The sequence below is a fragment of the Lithobates pipiens genome, unplaced genomic scaffold (assembly GCF_037356315.1).
Source record: "Lithobates pipiens isolate NorthernLeopardFrog02 unplaced genomic scaffold, aLitPip1_a1.2 Scaffold_28, whole genome shotgun sequence".
Taxonomy (NCBI): domain Eukaryota; kingdom Metazoa; phylum Chordata; class Amphibia; order Anura; family Ranidae; genus Lithobates; species Lithobates pipiens.
The window spans coordinates 24205648-24225685 of NW_027507789.1; the positions used below are offsets into that span (position 1 = coordinate 24205648).

The 20038-nt window shown below is 45.1% G+C and overlaps 1 protein-coding gene across 3 annotated transcripts in view; it reads right to left on the reverse strand.

Annotated features, from left to right (window-relative positions):
• Window positions 1–1920: 1920 nt before the first annotated feature.
• The window catches only part of XYLT2 (xylosyltransferase 2), a 32743-nt gene continuing 14625 nt past the window's right edge, over window positions 1921–20038 (reverse strand). For 2 of the 3 annotated variants that reach the window (XM_077458910.1, XM_077458908.1), the window contains exons 4-11: window positions 18623–18825; window positions 16156–16236; window positions 13107–13323; window positions 12826–13002; window positions 10581–10843; window positions 8173–8353; window positions 7012–7345; window positions 1921–3189 (exon numbers count right to left, since the gene is read on the reverse strand). In XM_077458910.1, coding sequence (XP_077315036.1) covers window positions 2867–3189; window positions 7012–7345; window positions 8173–8353; window positions 10581–10843; window positions 12826–13002; window positions 13107–13323; window positions 16156–16236; window positions 18623–18825 — 1779 coding nt within the window. In that variant the 3' untranslated portion in view covers window positions 1921–2866. The remainder of the gene's footprint in view (window positions 3190–7011; window positions 7346–8172; window positions 8354–10580; window positions 10844–12825; window positions 13003–13106; window positions 13324–16155; window positions 16237–18622; window positions 18826–20038) is intronic. The other variant, XM_077458909.1, reaches the window with a different exon arrangement.

Sequence of the window (20038 nt, forward strand, 5' to 3'; positions counted from 1 at the left end):
CCTGTAATACGTTTAACCACACTCTGCTCACAATAAACATGGCCCCGCTACACATGCGCAGAAACCATGTGCTTCTTGCCTAATATTTTCTGCTTAGGAAGATAAAACATTGGACAGCTGAGAGCCAACACATCCATCCCCCCCCCCCCACTACATCCTACTGTACCCCAAAACTAGGGAGATGTGACAGCTGCACCCTAATACACCTTACATAGCCCCCTACCCTATAAAGGAGGTGACAGCTGACACCCCAACCCGGGTGGTGTTCAGGCCTAGGACTTTCCTTTTACCTAAGGTAGCCTTGGTCTTTCACATCAACCAGGGCATCGTTCTTCATTCCCACAAAAGTGGAGTTACCATTTAAAAACTTCCTGGGGTTGATTTACTAAAACTGAAGAGTGCAAAATCTGATGCAGCTCTGCATAGAAACCAATCAGCTTCCAAGTTATTTTGTCAAAGCTTAAAGGGGTTTTAAAACTTTGCGTTTTTTCATCTTAAGCATTAAGGTGAAAAAACACCTTGCACTCTCTGAGCCCCCCCCCCTGTTTTACTTACCTGAGCCCCGAATCTCCTTGGGTGTGATTCCGCGTTGCTTTCCCCCAGCTCCTGTGGGCTCTTCATTGGATGATTGATAGCAGCGCAGCCATTGGCTCCTGCTGCTGTCAATCAAATCAATGACACGGTGCTCGCCCACAAGCTCACCCCCTTGGTAGAGCGATCCCAGTGGGGGGGGGGGGGGGGGAAGGGGGGTTAGCTCTTGCGGGGAGGAGCTGAGACAGCTGCTGAGGGACCCCAGAAGACTAGGATCGGGGCCACTCTGTGCAACTGTGGAACCTATACAACCCCTTTAATTGAACAAGATGAAGTTAGAATCCGATTGGCTACCATGCACAGCTGCACCAGATTCTGCACTCTTCAGTTTTAGCAAATGAACCCCTGTGTGTCTCTCAAAAGGACCCCAAAAAGAAATAAATAAAAAAAAGGGAAGGAAGAAGATTTGACTAGTAGTACAAAAAATCATTTATTGGATAGGAGGTGACGCTGCATGCGTTTCATAGTTGCACATGATTTTGGCTTGCCAGCAAAAACAGCAACATGGTTATCCATTTCATCCCCCCAGGTCATTAATTAATAAATAAAAATTGAATACAAAATCTCAGGATCCAGGTCACACCATACGATTTGTGTCAGTGGTTAATGGAATAGTGCGATTTCAAGTTGAAAATGACAACTTTCAAATGATCTTTCATGAACCTGGAGGGAATAAACAGAAAAAGTTGTTGCTTCCTGGGGCACCGAGCTAAAAATTGTGTTCTCACTTCCTGTGCAATGATTAATAACACAGAAGGGGGAGGAGCTACGACCTTCTGCTTTTGCTTACCGTCTATCCTTGTTGATAACCTAGAGAGCCAAGGCCATTGTAAACATTCACAGAACATTGCTACCAATTCATAAAAACTGGCCTGGTTGGTTCTGGAATGCTACAACAATACCACCGTTGTTGTTTTTGTATACTTCAAAACTGCACATGGAGCAGTAGTCATTGGCCCGATTAAGATTTTGCTTAAAGTGGAAGTAAACTACCATTACTAAATTTTACCTATAAGTAGTGTAAAGATCTCCTAAACATGCACCGTTTAGGAGATATTTACTGTACCTGCAGCCAGTGACATCCCTGGCGCATGCATTCTGAAGGAACAGTCACCCCCGCCATTCCCTCAGAGCTCTGTGCCGTGTAGCAACATCATTGCGACTGCGACCAGTCACAGAGCCGGAAGTCCGCAAACACGAAAGCAAGATGGAAAGCGCCCTCCAGTGGTGACATTGCATCGCTGGAATGCTTTGTTTTCAGGTAAGTTTCACAATGTGCTAGTATGCGATGCAATTTAATACAAATTTAGAGGTACAATGACAAACTGATTTAGTGGCTATAACATAACGTTTATTAAGACTTTCACTCCATAAAAATGACATTAATAAAGTGCTTTGCGTCACAAAGAGTGATAACGGGCACACTAGCCTGTGGCGCCAGCCCCTGCCAGTCTACACAGGTGGCTGCACCGGCACAGGCAACCTTTGGTAATTGGTTTAAACCACTAGATCAACCATTCTGAAAACAAATGCAAGAACTTCATTAGTGGTGCTAGAAAAAAGTACCGTTCGTTAATGAAAATTAACTTTAAAACACGGAGTCCACAATGACAGAACCTTCATACCACAGTTAGTCATCCAATTATGAAACATCACAGACCTGATAAAGATGGCACCAATACCACCTTGTGGGCAGCCGTGGCTGGAAGGCAGACCGCCATGTGATCAGAAGCCACTCATTAGTAACCGATTTGAGTGACAGCTGATCACGTTGGTTCGTTTTCCACCCTGAACTGCACAGCAGGTAGTCCTCGTCACATCTTTACCTGTTCTGCATGTGCAGCTTTCTTCTTTGCTCCCCCCGTACAAGTCCACAAGTAAAAGTCATCCATCCGAGGAACCAGCCCCTTCAGGAATAGTAGTGTCCACCCATGTTGTATTTGGTCATTTCAGATCTGTTTCATAGCAGCAGATACATCCCCAGCCAGAAACATAATTTGGCACACATGGGGGGGGAGGGGGAATTGCTGGACCAGCTTGGCACACTCTGGCGAGCAAATGGGAAATGATGAGGAACGTCAAGTGGCCTTGATCAGGCCCTCATAGAACCGGGAAACTATGTAAACAGATTCAGCTTGTTTGTCTATTCATATCAGGCAGAAAATAGCTCAAGCTTTTGCTTTATCCACAGATCTGCGACACAGGCAAAAAACACAGGTTGTCCCACCGTCGAGATACCATGAACCGCAGTCCACAACCACGCCAGAAATGTCTGCTACCTTAAGCGGCCATCATGTCCGACAGGCCCCATATCAGACTTCGAGTCCGGAGACATGGAACTCCAGTGTGTGTCAGAACAGATGGGAAGGGACGGGCAAAACGAGGATGCGGTCTTGGTGCAAATGCCTCCGACAGACCAAAAGCTGCTTAAACCGTCATCCGTCCATTTCTCCAGATCTTTACCCAGTAGCTCAGACCTCCGATTGGCCTCCTGCTCGACATCAACCCGCGGGGGTAAACTTAGGATTCCGCTCAATGCTTGAAAGTTTTGCTCCATGTACTGACCTCGAGATGGACCAGCATGCAGCCAGCGGTCACCTGAAAAATAAAAAATTATTATTAACCAATCAGGTCACATATCTTGTAACACATTCATGAGAAGTAGCGGCAATTATTTGCCATCTTTGCACCACTAGAGGGATATTTCAAGAGATACCACTTACCTTATTCAATAACAAAAGACAAAAAATTTACATTGTGCAGAAACCTATGATTAGTGTGATCAGATTGGTTACTGTTACTGTACTGTGCCTTTAACTGCATCTAACCCATTAACCATTTCAGCTCTGGGAGGTTTTACCCCCTACATGACCAGGCCATTTTTTGCTATTCAGCACTGCGCTATTATAAATGGTCATGCAACACTGTACACAAACTAACCCCTTGCTGACCAGCGCACGACGATATACGCCGACACAATGGCACGGCTGGGCAAATGGGGCGTACAGGTAAGTCACCTTTAAGATGTGGCATTGTGGACGCACATGCAACCGTCCCATGCTCTGTGATCGCGGACTCGGCGTCCGTCAGGTGCTCGCAGTCGTGTCACGGAGCGGAAGAACAGGTAGATGCCTATGTAAACAAAGCATTTTCCCCTTCTGCCTAGTGACATGACAGAGATCACTGCTCCCGGTCATCAGGAGCAGTGATCGCTGTCATGCGAGTAGTAGCCCATACTCCCCACAGTTGGAATCACTCCCTAGGACACACTTAACCCCCTTGATCGCCCCCTCATGTTTAACCTTCCCTGTCATTGTCATTTACACACTATTCAATGCATTTTTATAGCACTGATCGCTGTACAAATGACAACAGTCCCAAAATGGTGTCAAAAGTGTCCGACATAATGTCGCAGTCACAATAAAAATCGCAGACAGACATTACCAATCACGACACTACCTGCCTGGAGTTTGCATGTTCTCCCTGTGCCTGTGTGGGTTTCCACCGGGTACTCCGGTTTCCTCCCACACTTCAAAGACATGGTGGTAGGTTAATTTGCTTCTGTCCAAAATAAAAATTGGCCCTAGTATATGAATGTGAGTTGAGGACCATGGATTGTGGGCTCCTTGAGGGTAGGGACCAATGAGAGTGTGTGATGTATGTTTGGAGCGCTGCGTAAATTGACGGCGCTATATGGGTACCTTAAATAAATAATAGATGAGCATCTTAATGAGACACCATGTACAGGGATAGGGACGATTGTAGACACACACCCACACTCACCCAGGTTGAACTGGTCTCTTTATTCAACCTTACTATGCAACTATGTACTAAAAATAATAAAAATGACATAAAAACGATCCCCTATTTTGTAGACGCTATAACTTTTGCGCAAACCAATCAATATACGGTTATTGCGATTTTTTTTTAACCAAAAATGTGTAGAAGAGTACATAATTGGCCTAAACTGAGGGAAAAATGTGGCCTTTTTTATATTTTTTGGGGGGATATTTATTATAGCAAAATAAAAATATACGCTCTTTTTTGTTTATAGAGCAAAAAATAAAAACCGCAGAGGTGATCAAATACCACCAAAAGAAAGCTATATTTGTGGGGAAAAAAAAAAGGACACAATTTTGTTTGGGAGCCACATTGCACAACAATTGTCAGTTAAAGAGGAAGTAAACCCTAATGGGTTTACTTCCTCTTTGTCTCTCTGCAAAGGTAAAGCATAATGGACTACTATGCATCGCACAGTAGTCCATTATGTGTCACTTGCCTGACACAGGAGCCAGCGAAGTCACCGCTGTCCCCTGTAGTCCGGAGCGTCCATCATCTTCTTCTGGGTATCGCTGCTCCAGCCACTCACAGTGCCGGAGCAGCGATGACGTCACTCCTGCGCACTGGAGCCGCCACTAACGCCATATCGCCATTAGCAGCGGCATGCCGCTAACGGCATTAGTGCGCGCCGCTGTCTACGGCATCACTGTCTTTTAGTAATTATCTTCTACACCGTATAGGTTTAGGAGATATTTCTTGGACCTACAGGTAAGCCTTAATCTAGACTTACCTGTAGGTCAAAGTGTTTTTTAAGGGTTTACAACCACTTTAAAGTGACGCAGTGCCGAACCGCAAAAAGTGCTCTGGTCAGGAAGGATGGCAAATCCTTCCGGGGGGGGTTAAAGTGGTTAAATTGATTTATTTCACACAAATAGAGCTTTCTTTTGGTGGTATTTAATCACAACTGCATTTTTTTTTGAGAACGCAAAAAACAAAATTTTTTGAAAAAAATAAAAATAAAAAGTCTTGAGTCAATAATATAATGGTGGTAATCAGTGAATTATAGTTGGGACTGTGATAGTATGGCGAACAATCTGGCGCTAAACAGACCCTCAATGGGAGGGACACAAAGTGACACTGACATCAATAGTGACTCTAAGGCTGGGTTCACACTGCTGCGGGGGGAGATCCGGATGTGATTCGCACCGCAAATCACATCCGATCTCCGTAGCGATGCGAGTTCAGCCATACAGATAGTATGGCTGAACTCGCAGCGGTCCCGCAGCAAACTCGCACGGGACCCTTTTTATTCGTCCGCAACAGAATCGGATCGCATGGGCGTTCACACCATGCGATCCGATTCTTGTGCGAGTCGGCAGATCGCACTGCGATATGCGATCGGATCTGGGGGTGTCATTAACATATCATTGACACTCCCAGCCGTTCGCATAGGGCAGTGTGAACTGCCGGCGGGAGTCGTGCGATGCGGGAAAACGCCGCGGATTCGCGGCGTTCCCGCATCGCAGCGGTGTGAACCCGGCCTAATACAAGGGTCAGATATAATAGTGAACACTGTACTAATGACACTGGGTAGGAAGGGGTTAAAGTGGTTGTAAAGATAAGGTAAGGTATTTGCAAGCTTCATTTTACAAAAACAATTACACAGTGTAGGAGAGATTACTATGACAGAGCAACTGTCTGTAATTGTTCTTTACTTTTACTGCACATACTAATAGCGGCAGGAGGGGGGAGACACACACACAGAAGCCAACAGGCAGGGAGGGACAGAGGAGAGCTGCAGATGATGGAGGCATGTAAACTGACCACAGTGGTCAGGGCTCAGCACCCATGATTACTGTGGTCAGTACACAGGAACAGACATCAACCTGTTTTTTTTACATCATAGAAAGGGGCAGATTAGACAGCACAAGCACTGTGCTGTTTAATCTGCTATAAGGCAACGGGAGGGTTTTTTTTTTTTTTTAGGTTACAATCAGATTAAGCAGTTGTATACCCCACTTTGTGATTTTCCACTTACAGGTAAGAGTATAAGGCTTACCTGTAGGTAAAAATTAAATGTTTAGGAGATATTCACCCTGGATGCAGCCGCCAACATCAGCAATGCATGCGCATTGAAGGTCCGGCATGCCAGAACTTTAGAGCTTCTTGCCAGAACTTAGGGCATGCGTGGGAGAGATGTCTCCCAGCTCCGGCCACTAACAGCGCCGAAGCCCGCGATCCCAAAAGTAATGCCAAGGGAACATGTCAGCCCCCTCAGCGGTGACCGGGCGCCACTGCGGAGGCTTCATTCCAAGGTAAGAATTTCATAATGAGCTAGTATGCGATGCATACTAACTCATTACGCCTTTATCTTACAGGTTTTTTTTTTCCCCCTCACAGGGTTTAAAACCGCTTCAAAAGGGCAATCAAGGAGTATATTCAGTCAAAACATCTCACTTGTATGCCCTCTAGATTTATGATGGTGTGCCCCTAATTTACAAATGTCCACCAATGCCATGACAGTGATGAGTTAGAAGGCAGAGTTCAGAGTCTGATCTATCGCACACAAAAGTCCTACAGCCACAATATCTGTACAGTACATTATATTTAAAAACGAAGTAGTAAAAACGAGGGCCTAACCTCCCTGCAGTGGTTCCTTATTTCTGTAGGTCAGCGGGATCACAAGGAATTTGACCTCTGCCAGCAGCTCCCAGAAATGCAGCAAGCGGACCTTCCACACACCGGGGCGCAGGGGGCGCGACAGCGGTGGCTTATATTGAGTGAAATCTGCCTCAGAGTCAACCGAGATGTCGTAGGATGCGGCTATTATGTATGTCGGATCGATCCAGACCACGGTAACCGTCACATTTACTCCATGGCTCCATTTCTGAACAGCCACAGGCTCATCCATAGGACCGATCAGGCCTCCGAAATTCCGGAAGATCCTCTCCTTGGGGTCCCATTCAGTGCCCACCTGTGACATAAACAGCATCAATGGTGAGAAATGACAGAAGTGGAGTTAGTTACGCTACACCCCCTAATTCCAGTTTATGATAAATAATGAACGGTGGTGTGTGGTCATTGTGGCACGTGCCGGGACCCATTACCCATATATGTGAAAGGAAAGTATGTCAGAGGTCTCCAAATTTTATAAACAAATGGCCAGTTTACAGTCCTTCAGACTTCAGACTGTGACCAGGGGGGAGTAGAAAATGCCCCATCTTTGGTATTAGGGGAGAAGTAGTTGGTGTCAGTGGTAGAAATTATCCCCCATGGTTGGTGTCCACGGCAGAAATTATCCCCCATTGTTGGCGTTCATGGCAGAAATTATGCCTCAAAAGAAGGATAAAGTTAAAAGGAGAAGTCCAGGCAAAGCTTGTTTGGCTGGATTTCTCCTATGGATCACAGAAGTGCAGTAAGTTTTGCACTCCTGTGACCTGTTTTGAAGACCACGGAGTCGGGATTCACCAGATCCCTGGACCGACACCCGGCTCAGCCTCTCAGTGAGGCGCTGACATGCTGAGACAAATGTCCCCTCCACAATGGCCAGCGCTCCAGTGAGTGAGGAGGGGCCAAAGCAGAGATTTTTTTTTAAGTCTCTCATTTTAGCTAAAAACTTAGGCTAACAGTCCAAATCTGCCAAATGTTGAAAGCTTCATGTTCCTGTTTGAAAGGTTGTCTACAGAAGAGTTATACAGCTAAAGCACGCAGTACCCATAACTCATGCATAGTCACAGTACATGCGGTGTGTGTGTTCAGATACAAGTTTATGTGACAGGTCCTCTTTAAATGGATGCTCACCTCAAGGCTCTGGATGCGATTAGCGGCTCCGGCCTGATCGACTATTCTGAAACTGCCACGTGGCATCATCCAAAATTCCAGTGTTGAACTGGGATGAACCTTCTGTGTAACTAAGTAACCTTGGAAGTGGTCATCATAGAAATAAACCTCAACCGCAAATGGGAAACCGTCAGATGCAAAGCTGCAAAGACACAAAAGCAAGCACTGTAATTTTTCTGCCTGAACCTCCTCTGTTCAGTTAAAGCGGCGCTCCTGTTTATTATGTTAGTCACTTGCTGACATGTTCTGCTCTACAGCAAATACGGGCTCTATGTAAACTGTCACCTCCAAAAGGGCATCCAGCACAAAACAGGCTGGACCACAAAATTCCATTCATTCCAATTCTCTACAGGCATAGGGGACTTCTATGTACAAAAGGTTATGAGTAGATTCCCCCCCCCCCCCTCCACACACACACACTTCCCTCTTGCCCTTTTAAAGCATTTGACACCTCTATAATAAAAACTATTTTAAAAGTATACCATTGCTCCAGGCTGAGCCATTCTTATTAGCCCCAAACTTCTCCAAGCTCCACGTATAGGTGCTGGTCCGCACTCCAACTTGCCGAACATCCAAAGTTTTATTGTAGAAAACCTGGCTCCATTGGGTGGGTTTCTGTGGTTCCCTCCTGGCAAACAGCCAGCCTTTTTCAGCCCCTGGGTGGATGATGGCAGTTTTGAAACCCTACAAGCCAGATATTGCGGTTTCCACTTTTTTGAGATCCATGGCCACTCTATAAGAGACATTTTCTCTCTCGCACCCTTCAAACGCCTCTTTGTGGAGGACAATTCAATACCCCACATGGTGTCGGAACTGCACTGCCTGCTAGGCGGCACTACACATGACTCTAAACCTACATACACGCGGGCATGGGGGAGACACTTAGGGCTTGAATTTACCATAACTCAGCTGGCTCACCTTTACCAACTCACTCAAGATCCAATGAGTCTAAAACACAAGAAACTATAAAGTTCTGTCCCGCTGGTATAGGGTGACAGCAGACTTGGCATGTATCTACCCTACTGCATCAGACCTATGTTGGTGAGATCGGGGACACCAAGGCATACTTCTACACACATATGGTGGGATTCCCCTCCGATCAAGCCCTATTGGGAGGACATTAAATCCAAAATAAAAAAGACATCCCGGGCCTAGATATCCCTCTATCCCCGGTCCACTTCCTCCTACATGTCCTTCAGATCCTAATTAGTTGATTAAAAAAATGGGGCAGTGCGCTTTTTCTTTTATGTGGCCAGACATTACTCCCAAGTTATTGGAAACAACCACGAATTCCTACACAGGAGGAGTGAATCGGCACAGTGAATGACACTCGGGAGGCAGAGGACTGGATAGCGACCTGTAGGGGTTCTCGTAAATGCTTCAAATGGTATATGGGCACCCTGGATGGACTATGTGGCCAACCCAGGGCACGTATCCTCCAGTCTAGACTTAGCACTGCTAGAGCTGGCAGAACCGTCCCTTAGATCCCGCCCCACAATTAGACACTTAGGGAGTAGAGGTACACCCTCTTGTGGCCAAATAGCCTCCCCCATTCCCACAGGAGGTTGCATCGAGCAAGCCGCACTGAGGCTGGACAGATCTGAAGATTCCACGTAAGAATACAGGTATGCTCTGGTCTCCTCTTCTCTTTTCTCTTCCCCTCCTTATTCTTTGGAACAATGTAAACGCCCCTAGTTACGTGGGTTTGGATAGCTGGACTTATCGCTCTAGTGCCTTGCCACTGGAAGGGAGGCCACCCTATCAGAGGATGGCAACGCTTTTCCCTTTCAGCACCAGATGTTTGCCACAGGCACTCCTGACCCGGATGGTGTGCTGGGCGAGATTAGCTGGAGGACAATTTCCCAGTTCACTGCCAACAGGATGCCCTATATCCTTTCTAGAATTTCCAGCAACATGGACGGGCTCATATATATATATATATATATCTCTTTATGTATCTTTAGGATATTATCCAGAGCCGTCACTGCCATAACGACATATGAGCGAAGACCCTGTATTATGGCTTAATAATGTGACAAGCATTGTTTCCCTTATCCCTTTACTTTATTCCCCTGCTTGTTTGCATGTACTTTTAGCTTTTTGATACATGCCTATTTCGGTTCAGTCCTTGACTACCTGAAACTGTTTGCTATAACATGTTATTTTTGTCCTAAATAAAGATTATACACACACACAAAAAAGAAGAAAAAAAAAAAAAAAAAAAAAAAAAAAAAAAAAAAAAAAAAAAAAAAAGGTAGAAGGAGCTTTACAAACACTTTAAAATCTGATTGGTTGCCATGAACAGCTGCGCCAGACTCCCGAGTGCTCCAGTTTTAGTAAATGCCCCCCCCCCCCATCTGTATACAAACCTGCAGGATCTCTTTTTGTTCAGCTGCTCAGGACTCTGCAGTTCTCGCAGGGCTAAACGTGTAAACGATATATATGCAGTCATGGCGACGTCTGAAAGAGCTCGCTGTCCCTCCAAGCTGTGGTATACATTCTCCCAGTAAGCTTTGAGACCTGGAGTGCCGGGAAATGGCTCGCCAAACAGATGAGCATCCAAAATATCCAGGACTTCCTGATTCACCGAAGACTCAAACTTCCTGGCAAAAAAAGTTGGCCTGGAGAGCTGCTGAAAGAGGAAATTAACAAAGTGAAAAAAAAAAAAAAAGTCACATGTAATGTACTACAAAGTGTATGAACAGTAAAGAATCCAATGACTAGCGGAACTAAACCCTCCTCTTCTTTATGGCCATCTTAGCCTCTGTTTGATCTGTGGCTGTCATGGAGCGATCGGTTATGACACCAGACATTTGATGGCTTGAAAGTTCAGTTGAGAATGTAACCACATTAGTAGCTCCATTGCAAAAGCGCATGTGTGTTTTTGACACATTTCCAGTCTATTTTCTGGTTGCCTGGCATCAGCATGAACATGTGACTCATACCTCACAAAAATACATCTCCACATTAAAAACACATCAAAAACACACACATCACAGTTGTGTTTTTGGTGCCTAGAAAAAAAAAAAAAGAAAAAGAAAAGAAAAGCACAAGAAAAATGAATGATCATTAAATTCTATGGGAATGTTCACAACAGTCAGTTGCATTTGTAGAAGTGCTGCATATGTTGCATGTTTAAAACTGTCAAAAACGAACTTCCGTATTGAAATGCATTAAAAACACATCCGTGGCTGCATTTTTTGGAGCAGTTTTAACCACTTCGCACCCGCGCTATAACCAAAAGACGGCTACAGCACGGACGCTAACTGCCGTGCAGATGCCCCTGGACGTCCTCCTGTTTACTTACCCTCTGGGCGCATCAGGGAAGTTATGTGTTGGCCGTGTCCCTTGGACAAAGCCAATCACACCGGCAAACTCCGGCGTGTCCAATGGGAGGTGATCTCATATGTAAAACATACAAGATCATCTCTCATCACCGACTCTCCCTCCTCACACAGAGACAGCGTGTGAGGAGGGAGAGCTTCTGTGCCGCAGCGTCAGTGAACACTCACACAGTGAAACACACACACACCTGTCAGTGCCATGTGTCATCAGTGCCACGTGTCAGTGCCACATATTAGTTCCATCTGTCATCAGTGTAACCAGTGCAACGTATTAGTGCCATCTGTCATCAGTGTCACCTGCCATCAGTGCCACGTGAGTGTCAAGTCTCATTGCCCTGGTGCTCCAGGGCCTTCAAAAGTGTAATAGGTAGTTAACAAGTTAGATGTGTCATTTATGCGCCTATAACACGCGACTGCGCTCCCTGCATGTTGGGCCTCTCTAAGTAGCCAGGCTGTGAAAAAGTCCCACACATGTGGTATCGCAATACTCAGGAGGAGTAGCAGAATTTGGGCAGCACAGTGGTGTAGTGGTTAGCACTCTCACCTAGCAGTAAGAAGGGTCGCTGGTTCAAATCCCAACCACGACACTACCTGCCTGGAGTTTGCATGTTCTCCCTGTGCCTGCGTGGGTTTCCTCCAGGTACTCCGGTTTCCTCCCACAATCCAAAAGACATGCAGGTAGGTTAATTGGCTTCTGTCAAAAAAATTGGCCATAGTATATGAATGGGGAACTTGGATTGTGGGCTCCTTAAGGGTAGGGACTGATGTGAGTGTGTAATGTGCGGGGATAGGGACAATTGTAGACACTCACTCAGGTTGAACTGGATGGACTGGTGTCTTTATTCAACCTAACTATGAAACTATGAATGTGTTTTGGGACATTATTTGTGGTATACAAATTGCACAGGAATGCGTTGTGTGGTCCTTTGCAATTCACATGCAATCCAGGTGTAGTGCTATTTCAGCCCATTCAATTGAATGGGCTGAAATCACACCAAAAAGGTAGTGCACATACTACCTTATAAAATATGCACAAGAACCGGATCACTATTGTACCATGTGATCCAGTGCAGGCAAGTGCACTGTGTTTGAGACCTACATTTGGAGTGTCGGTAACACTGCAGTGCAGGGGGTTATGAGCACGATGAGTTTCAGGTCATTTTCTATGGGAAAGAAAGAAAGACAGAGCGAGACACACAGACAGAGCGAGACACACACGTATACATATACACATATAATTTTTTAAGATAATTACGTTTTTCAAGATTACCTGCAGACGTACAACATCCTGTGGTTTGAAGTCGTTCGGAGAACAGCCACACCAGTCTACGATGTGTTTGTACTGACAGCGGCAGCCCAGCTTTCTGTTCCAGTTCGTCACCCGCAGGTTATTATCGACAAGGGTGTTGCAGTCATGACTGTTCTCCAAAACAGTATGGAAGAAGGACTGAAGGGGAGACAAGGGTGTCAGGTGCTGCTTTATGGTAACAATACATACAATTTAATATGAAGTTTAGATAATCAGAAATCCACCCAGAGACACACAATTACCTCAGCAGGCAGCAGAGTATACTTATAGAATCGCCTCAACTCTGACACCAGGACATCATGTGTATAGGTCACATATTTCACAAACTTGTTGGTCAGAGCAAACCAATCAGAGCCACCGTCTACCACAATGCCCTCTGGTATCTGCCGCTCACCAAGACGCCACATGTGCGAGTCACATTCATGGAAAAGGCGATCTAGGCCTTGCTTCTTAATGAATCTGGAAATGAACAACATTAACTGACTTAGCAGCATCCTTTACAAACAGCAGTCTATGGCTTAAAGTAGAACTCCGGCCTTAGCTTTAGTCTTGCACAATTGTACAGGCTCCTCCTGTACCGATGTGCATTAGTCAGATAGAAACCACATCCTTTTTCTTGGCGGTCCAGCATCTAGCTTTTCGATTCACAGCCCGATTGTCCCTGGCTCGCCCCGCCCCAGTATTCAATGAATTCAAAGTGGTTCTAAAGGCTAAACATTTTTTACCTTAATGCATTCTTTGCTTTAAAGCAAATAAAGTTCCACCCCGTTTTTTTTTTTCGCGCCTCGGGTGTTGCTGATCACAATGGCATTCATGTTAGGAATTTATTTTTTTATTTTTTAATAATATAGTAATAAAGATCTTGACTCCCGTCGTACCTAGTCAAATCCTGCCACCCATTGGCTCCTGGGATATAGGAGTCATCAATCCCAGGAGTGAATGGGCAAACTGATTGACAGGTTGCCAAAATAAAGGGAAGGCAACTTCCTCCTTTGCCGCCATTGCTATGGCAACCTGTAATACACGTGTGCCACGCTTTGTACACACTGTGCAAGCGCAAGATCAGGAGGTGCATGTTGGGTAGCCAGCCTGCCTAGGAACACCCTCTCCTCCAGACTGACATCTACTATTCAAGGCAATTCACACTGCACCCTGCAGCCCCCTCCCACCAGCCGTGATCTGCCTGCATTGAGGACATCACCAGGTCGGGAATAATGTAAAATAAATGGATCCCTTCAAAAAATGACTTAGCAACTTGATAAATGGGGAGAGCGAGAGCAACCCAAAGAAAAATAAATAAAAAAAAAACACCATACAAAAACACCCCACTTCAGTTTTTTTTATATATTATATTACCATTAAAATGCTTCACTGGAACTCAAAGCAAAAACAAATATACATGGGACCTGCTCTGCCTGCAAAGGATTTGTATTTCTATCCACCCACTCCTGAGATTTACACAGCTCTGCAGCAGTGTGCTCCTTCCCTCTCCTCACAGGCACAGAGGCAGCAGTGGGAGCCATTGGCCCCTGCTGCTGTCAATCAAATTCTATGAGGGAGCAGGGGGCGGAGCCAAGCCATGCTGTGCGTCTATGGACAAGCATAGCCTGGATTTGGAACAAGCCTGCACATGTGCCAGCAAAGCAAGCAGCTTGCTATGGGAGCAGACACAGACGAGAAGGAGCCTAGTATAGTGGTATGGGACCCCAGAAGGAGGATTGGGCCACTCTGTGCACTACCATTGCACAGAGACAGCAAGTATAACATATAATATAGAACATCTTTATTATTTTTCTTTCCATTAAAATAATAAAGTTGAGCCTTTACAATCACTTAACTGCCATACCACAGGCCGTCATGTTTTGGGCTTTCAGCAGTGTTATCTGAATAATGCCTGACACTACAGGCATTATTCAGATATAGTTTTTTTTTTTCAGCCGGCGATTCCCTTTACCGTAATAACAATCATAGTGGCTATTCAGCTGCTTGATCGTTCTTACAGGCAGCGGGAGGGGACGTCGCTTCTCCCAACTCGTCCCTGCGATTGGCAAGCCAGAGAAGGAATCCACCACCAGCAAATGTTAGCCATAGAAATTTCCAAAGGACAGATGGTCCTCGGCAGTCTCTAGGACTCGGAGGCCCGGGCCAGCGGAAGTTAAAAGCCTCAGATTGTTCTTTTTTTTGGATCTCAGGCTTTCCAGCCTGGGAGGAGAGATGTGGGGACTTATAGACCCCACATCTCTCCATAAAGAGTCACGCAACATTCCTATTACAAGGGATGTTTACATTGCCCTTGTAATAGGAATAAAAGTGTTAAAAAAAGGGAAAGAAGAAAAAAAAAAAAAAAAAAAATGTAAAATTCAAGCGCCCCCGTCCCCACAGGCAGAAGCAAACGCATACATAAGTCATGCCTGCATATGTAAAACGGCATTCAAACCACACGTGAGGTATCACCGCGAACGTTAGAGCGAGAGCAAATAATTTTAGCCCAAGACTTTCTCTCACTCTAAACATTTAACTTGTAAAAATTTTTTTAGCCTATGGAGATTTTTAAAGCGGTTCTTCATCCTGAAGTGGAAGTTCCGCTCATCTGATCTCTCCCCCCCTCCGGTGCCACAATCGGCACCTTTCAGGGGGGAGGGGTGTGCAGTTACCTGGATAATCCAGGTATCTGCACCCACTTCCGGGACAGACCCCCGCAGATGCCCCGCCCCCCCCCCCCCCGTTGTGTTCTGGGAAACGCACAGTTCCCAGGACACAGCGGGGACCAGCAGAGATGTGCAGCGCGACTCGCGCATGCGCAGTAGGGAACCGGGCAGTGAAGCCGCAATGCTTCACTTCCCGATTCCCTGACAGAGGATGGCGGCGGGGGCAGCAGAGAGACAAACGATCGCTCATCTGACGCCGACATCGCTGGACCCTGGGACAGGTAAGTGTCAATTTAATAAAAGTCAGCAGCTGCAAAATTTGTAGCTGCTGGCTTTTAATATTTTTTTAAAGGTGCAGAACCACTTTAAGTACTGAAGTTCAGCGCCATTCCACGAGTGTGCGTAATTTTAAAGCGTGACATGCTAGATTACAAGAAACTGATATGCGTTCAAACTCAAGCATTTCAACCTAGTGAACTTAAACAATGCATTTAATGCACACATAACTGCAATAAACTTTTGCACTTTTCTGTTCTCTCAGTTTCATGTCCCCCACATGTGATGAGACTAAGAGCTGGGCAAGATTTGTTTTTTTTCTTGGTCACAAGATATAGGACTTTGCTAGCTAAAGAGGAAATCTTACCTGGCATTGTCACGGCCGTGCGATTTAAGGAAATTCTTGTCTCTGTATTTTGATAGAAAGAGAACCAGCTCCTCGTTGGTCCTGTGTGCAGAAAAAACATTTGAAGTTACACGACAATCCAAACGCACCCCGACGAGGTTCAGCTACAACCGCCATTTACACAAGGAACACCTGCAAAGAATTCCATGGGTGGATGCCAGAGATAAGGGGAGTATATTGAAGAACTTTTTTTTTCCTCTATAGTTTTATTGTCAAGCTGCTATTCTTCAAAACAGGAGAGGGGGCTCCAATATATAAAATAAGTTGACGTTGCATTTTAAGACCCCATTCACACCTGAGCGTTTTGTAGCTTGAAGCCTGAAGCTACAAAACGCTAGAGGGGAAAAATTCTATTATTCTCAATGGAGACGGTTCACATCTCCACTCCATGTTGCCTGAAGCCGAACGCCTGAAGCTCAAACAAGTTACGGAACCCTTTTTGTCGCTCGAATCAGGGAGATTTGGGCGTTTTTCTTCTTTTAACATTGGTGACCTTTTGCCCTGCACAAAATCGTGGCAAATCGTGGTCAAAAACGCAGCGAATCACGGTAAAAAGCGGTAAATTCGCATGATTTTCTGCTTGAAAACGCTACGCTCAGGTGTGAATGCAGCCTTACTGTCCAGTCCACTTTAAAAGCCAAACTTTGGTAAAAATAAATAAATAAATAAATCCTTGTACTCGGGCTGTGCCTGCATTGCAAGGGTGATATGCTTGTTTTGCTCCAAATCGGGGGGGGGGGGGGGGGGGGGCGGTTGGGGGTCTCCAAACTTTCTAGACAAAGGGCCAGTTTATATTCCTTCAGACTTTAGGGGAGCCAGACTTGCCAGCAGAACTCAAAATTTTCCTTTCATCAGTGGGAATAAACGTTGGTCACATTTGGTATTAGGGGGAAGGAACAGTGCCCCATTATTGGGAGGAATAGTGCCCCATTATTGGGTGTGGGGTCATCAGCTTAGAGTATGATTAATATTTATTGTTTTTTTTTTTTTTTATGTAATTATGCGTTTATAACATTTTTGCTACACCATTGGGACACTGTTTGCTTAGTGGTCCCTCTGGTTTTAATGTATTTATGTGTATCTTTTGTTCTGTATTTGTTAATAAAATATTTATGTTTTTGATTTGTGTGTGGTGTTGGTGGTCACTTATAATCCCATTTATATAGGGGGATTTTTTTTTGTTCAAAGTGCCCCATTATTGGTGATAGGAGGAGGACTAATGGCCCAAGTAAAGGCAAGCAAAAGGAACGCAGTTTGGAGACCACTGTTCTAGATGAACAAAACAAAAAAAGGGGAGGACGACGAAGATGATCTTACTCAATCCTCTGCTCCTTCCCACTGCTAGATCATTCATGGCAGGTTCCTCTCCTCCAGTGTTCGAACATCATCAAGACTAAAGCAAGGCCCATAGCCTTGCAGTGGACATGATGATGCGGAGGAACAGTCCACAGCTGGAGTGTGGGGTGCGCCATCTGTTGGAGAATTGGAGGATCAGGCAAGTGTAACAGTTTCTCCCTTCTCCTAGATTTAACAAGCCTTTAACTCTTGCAGCGCAGTCACTGCAAGGCATAATTTTCTTTTAGCTGCCCAGAATTGAGCGTTAAAAGAACAAGTTCACCTTGTAAACAAAAAATAAATGGCCATTTTTTTGCAGGTTAAAAAAAAAAAAAGATGGGGCTCAGGTAAGTATTAGGAAGTCTGCTACACACAGAAGGCTTAATGCAGTAAGATGAAAAAAAAAACTACCAACTTTTTTTTTTTACAACTTTTTCCACTGCTTGTTTCCCTTAGTCAAGATGGCGGCACCAGCACCCGATAGCTGATTCATTAATCGGCTCAGGTGAGGACACCACTGGATGCCTGGGCAGGTAAGTGTCCTAATATTAAAAGTCAGCCAGTGCAGTATTTGTAGCTGCTGACTTAATTTTGTCTGATGGAGCCCAGAGCTCCTCTTTAAGGACCCTGCCTAGTGGCTCTTTGAAACCATTCAATGTTATTTTACTTTTTTGCAGAGAACAGAAAACCATTCATATTGGTGCCTCTTCCTGAAATTCTGCTTACTATCCACGGTCCTTCCTACATTCCGTACATACACAATAGAAGCAAAAAAAAAATTGCAATCCAATGAACCACAAAGGCTGTAAGGTTGAGGTCTGTGCAGACCAATGAAAAGCCTCCAAATCAATGAATTCAATCATTTGGATTGGTGCTCACAGGGAAATTATTACGTCAGATCAATCACTCATCCTTTGGCAGTTCCATTCTAAATGTTATTGTTAGAGCTCCTGCCTACATGACGACTACCGCCAAGCACTCGCTCTTTAGCTAACCTATAGTGCTCTAGAAATCCTTTTCCCTGCATGAAATGTTTATTTGTAAAACAAAGCCTGAATTATAAAAATTCTCTTTTCAGTGTTTTCTAACTTACCTGGTTGGGTAGTCAGTGGCACTTAAGTTGATAAAGAAGTCCCAGGGCCAGTCGGACATTTCAAGCAGATCTTGCATGCTGCGCAAATACATGGTGAGAAGGCTGGCCCCGCCCCAGATAGTAATCATTCGCCACGGGGTAACACGAATGTTTGTATAATGCTGTGCCAACTGGACAGCTTCATTATGAAGGTAATTGGAGCGCTGTCAGAAAGACATAAATATTAGTAAAAGCTCATTCACCTTGTTCCATGCATGTTGCATTGCATGGGCCCTTTCCCTTTCTATGGGCTCTCAATGCACCTCCACGAAACAAAAAGGATCTACCCAGCATTTTTTTCTTTTTACAACACAGTACACCACAACCAATGTGTATTCCCATCTATGCATTACGATACACTAAATGGTCAGGTGTGTTTACTGCATTGGGGAAATAAGTGGGAAGTCTTTAAAAGTCCATGAACAGAGGGGGCAATACTCAAAACTAAATTCCAGGAATTTGTAAACAGTGAAGGCACACGATAAGTTAAAGTGGTTGTTAAGTCACTTGTATAAAAAGCTCCCATCCTCTCTGTATTAGAACAATAATTTCCCCTGTGTCTGTGTCATATCATAAATATGCTTATCTGTACTGATAACACAGCGTCTTCCTGCAATCAGGTGCCTCCTCTTTCCGGCTCACAGTTCCAGTGGGAGGGGCTGAGTGGAGCGAGAGAGAGCCGAGGAGTCACATGATCGCAGGAAGACGCTGCGTTATCAGTAAAGATAGGCATATTTATGATATAACACAGAGACTTACTGTGCTAATACAAAAAGGGATGGGAGCATTTAATGTTAAGTATGAGAGCAGCAGGAGCGGGGTGGGGACACAGGAGACAGAGCAGGCTGCAGCTGACAGAGGCCAAGACGGAGCAGCCCTGATATATCGTTGTCAGTGTACGGGGGGGGGGGGGGAATATAGCCAGGCAGGATCGGCCAGGTGACACAGGGGGCCAAAAGACACAGCAGCACACACACTGTATAAAATGCTTTAAGGGAACAGGATCTGATTTTTGCGGGTTAAACGCTTTAAGCCCAAGGAGGTGCGTGGCATCTCCTGGACTTATCTCTAATTATATAGAGTACTCCTGGAATATGACTTCTGTTGTATTTCCAGGAGCCCGACACTGATCCTTATGATTTCTGCATCTTCAATAGTCCATGCTGCCATTCCCATAAACCTTGGTATGTAAACACATTCAGAAAATACTAATTCTTCTGTGAACGGGCAGCAGAAGGGAGGGATGGGTATAAATGCTCTGTGTGCTTATCTCAGATCACGTAGAATTCCTCTGGCAGAACCATACATCTGTCAGATATAAAATAATAGCCCTGATCCTCTTCTTTTTGGGCCCCTGTCCTGGCTCCTCCCCCCTGC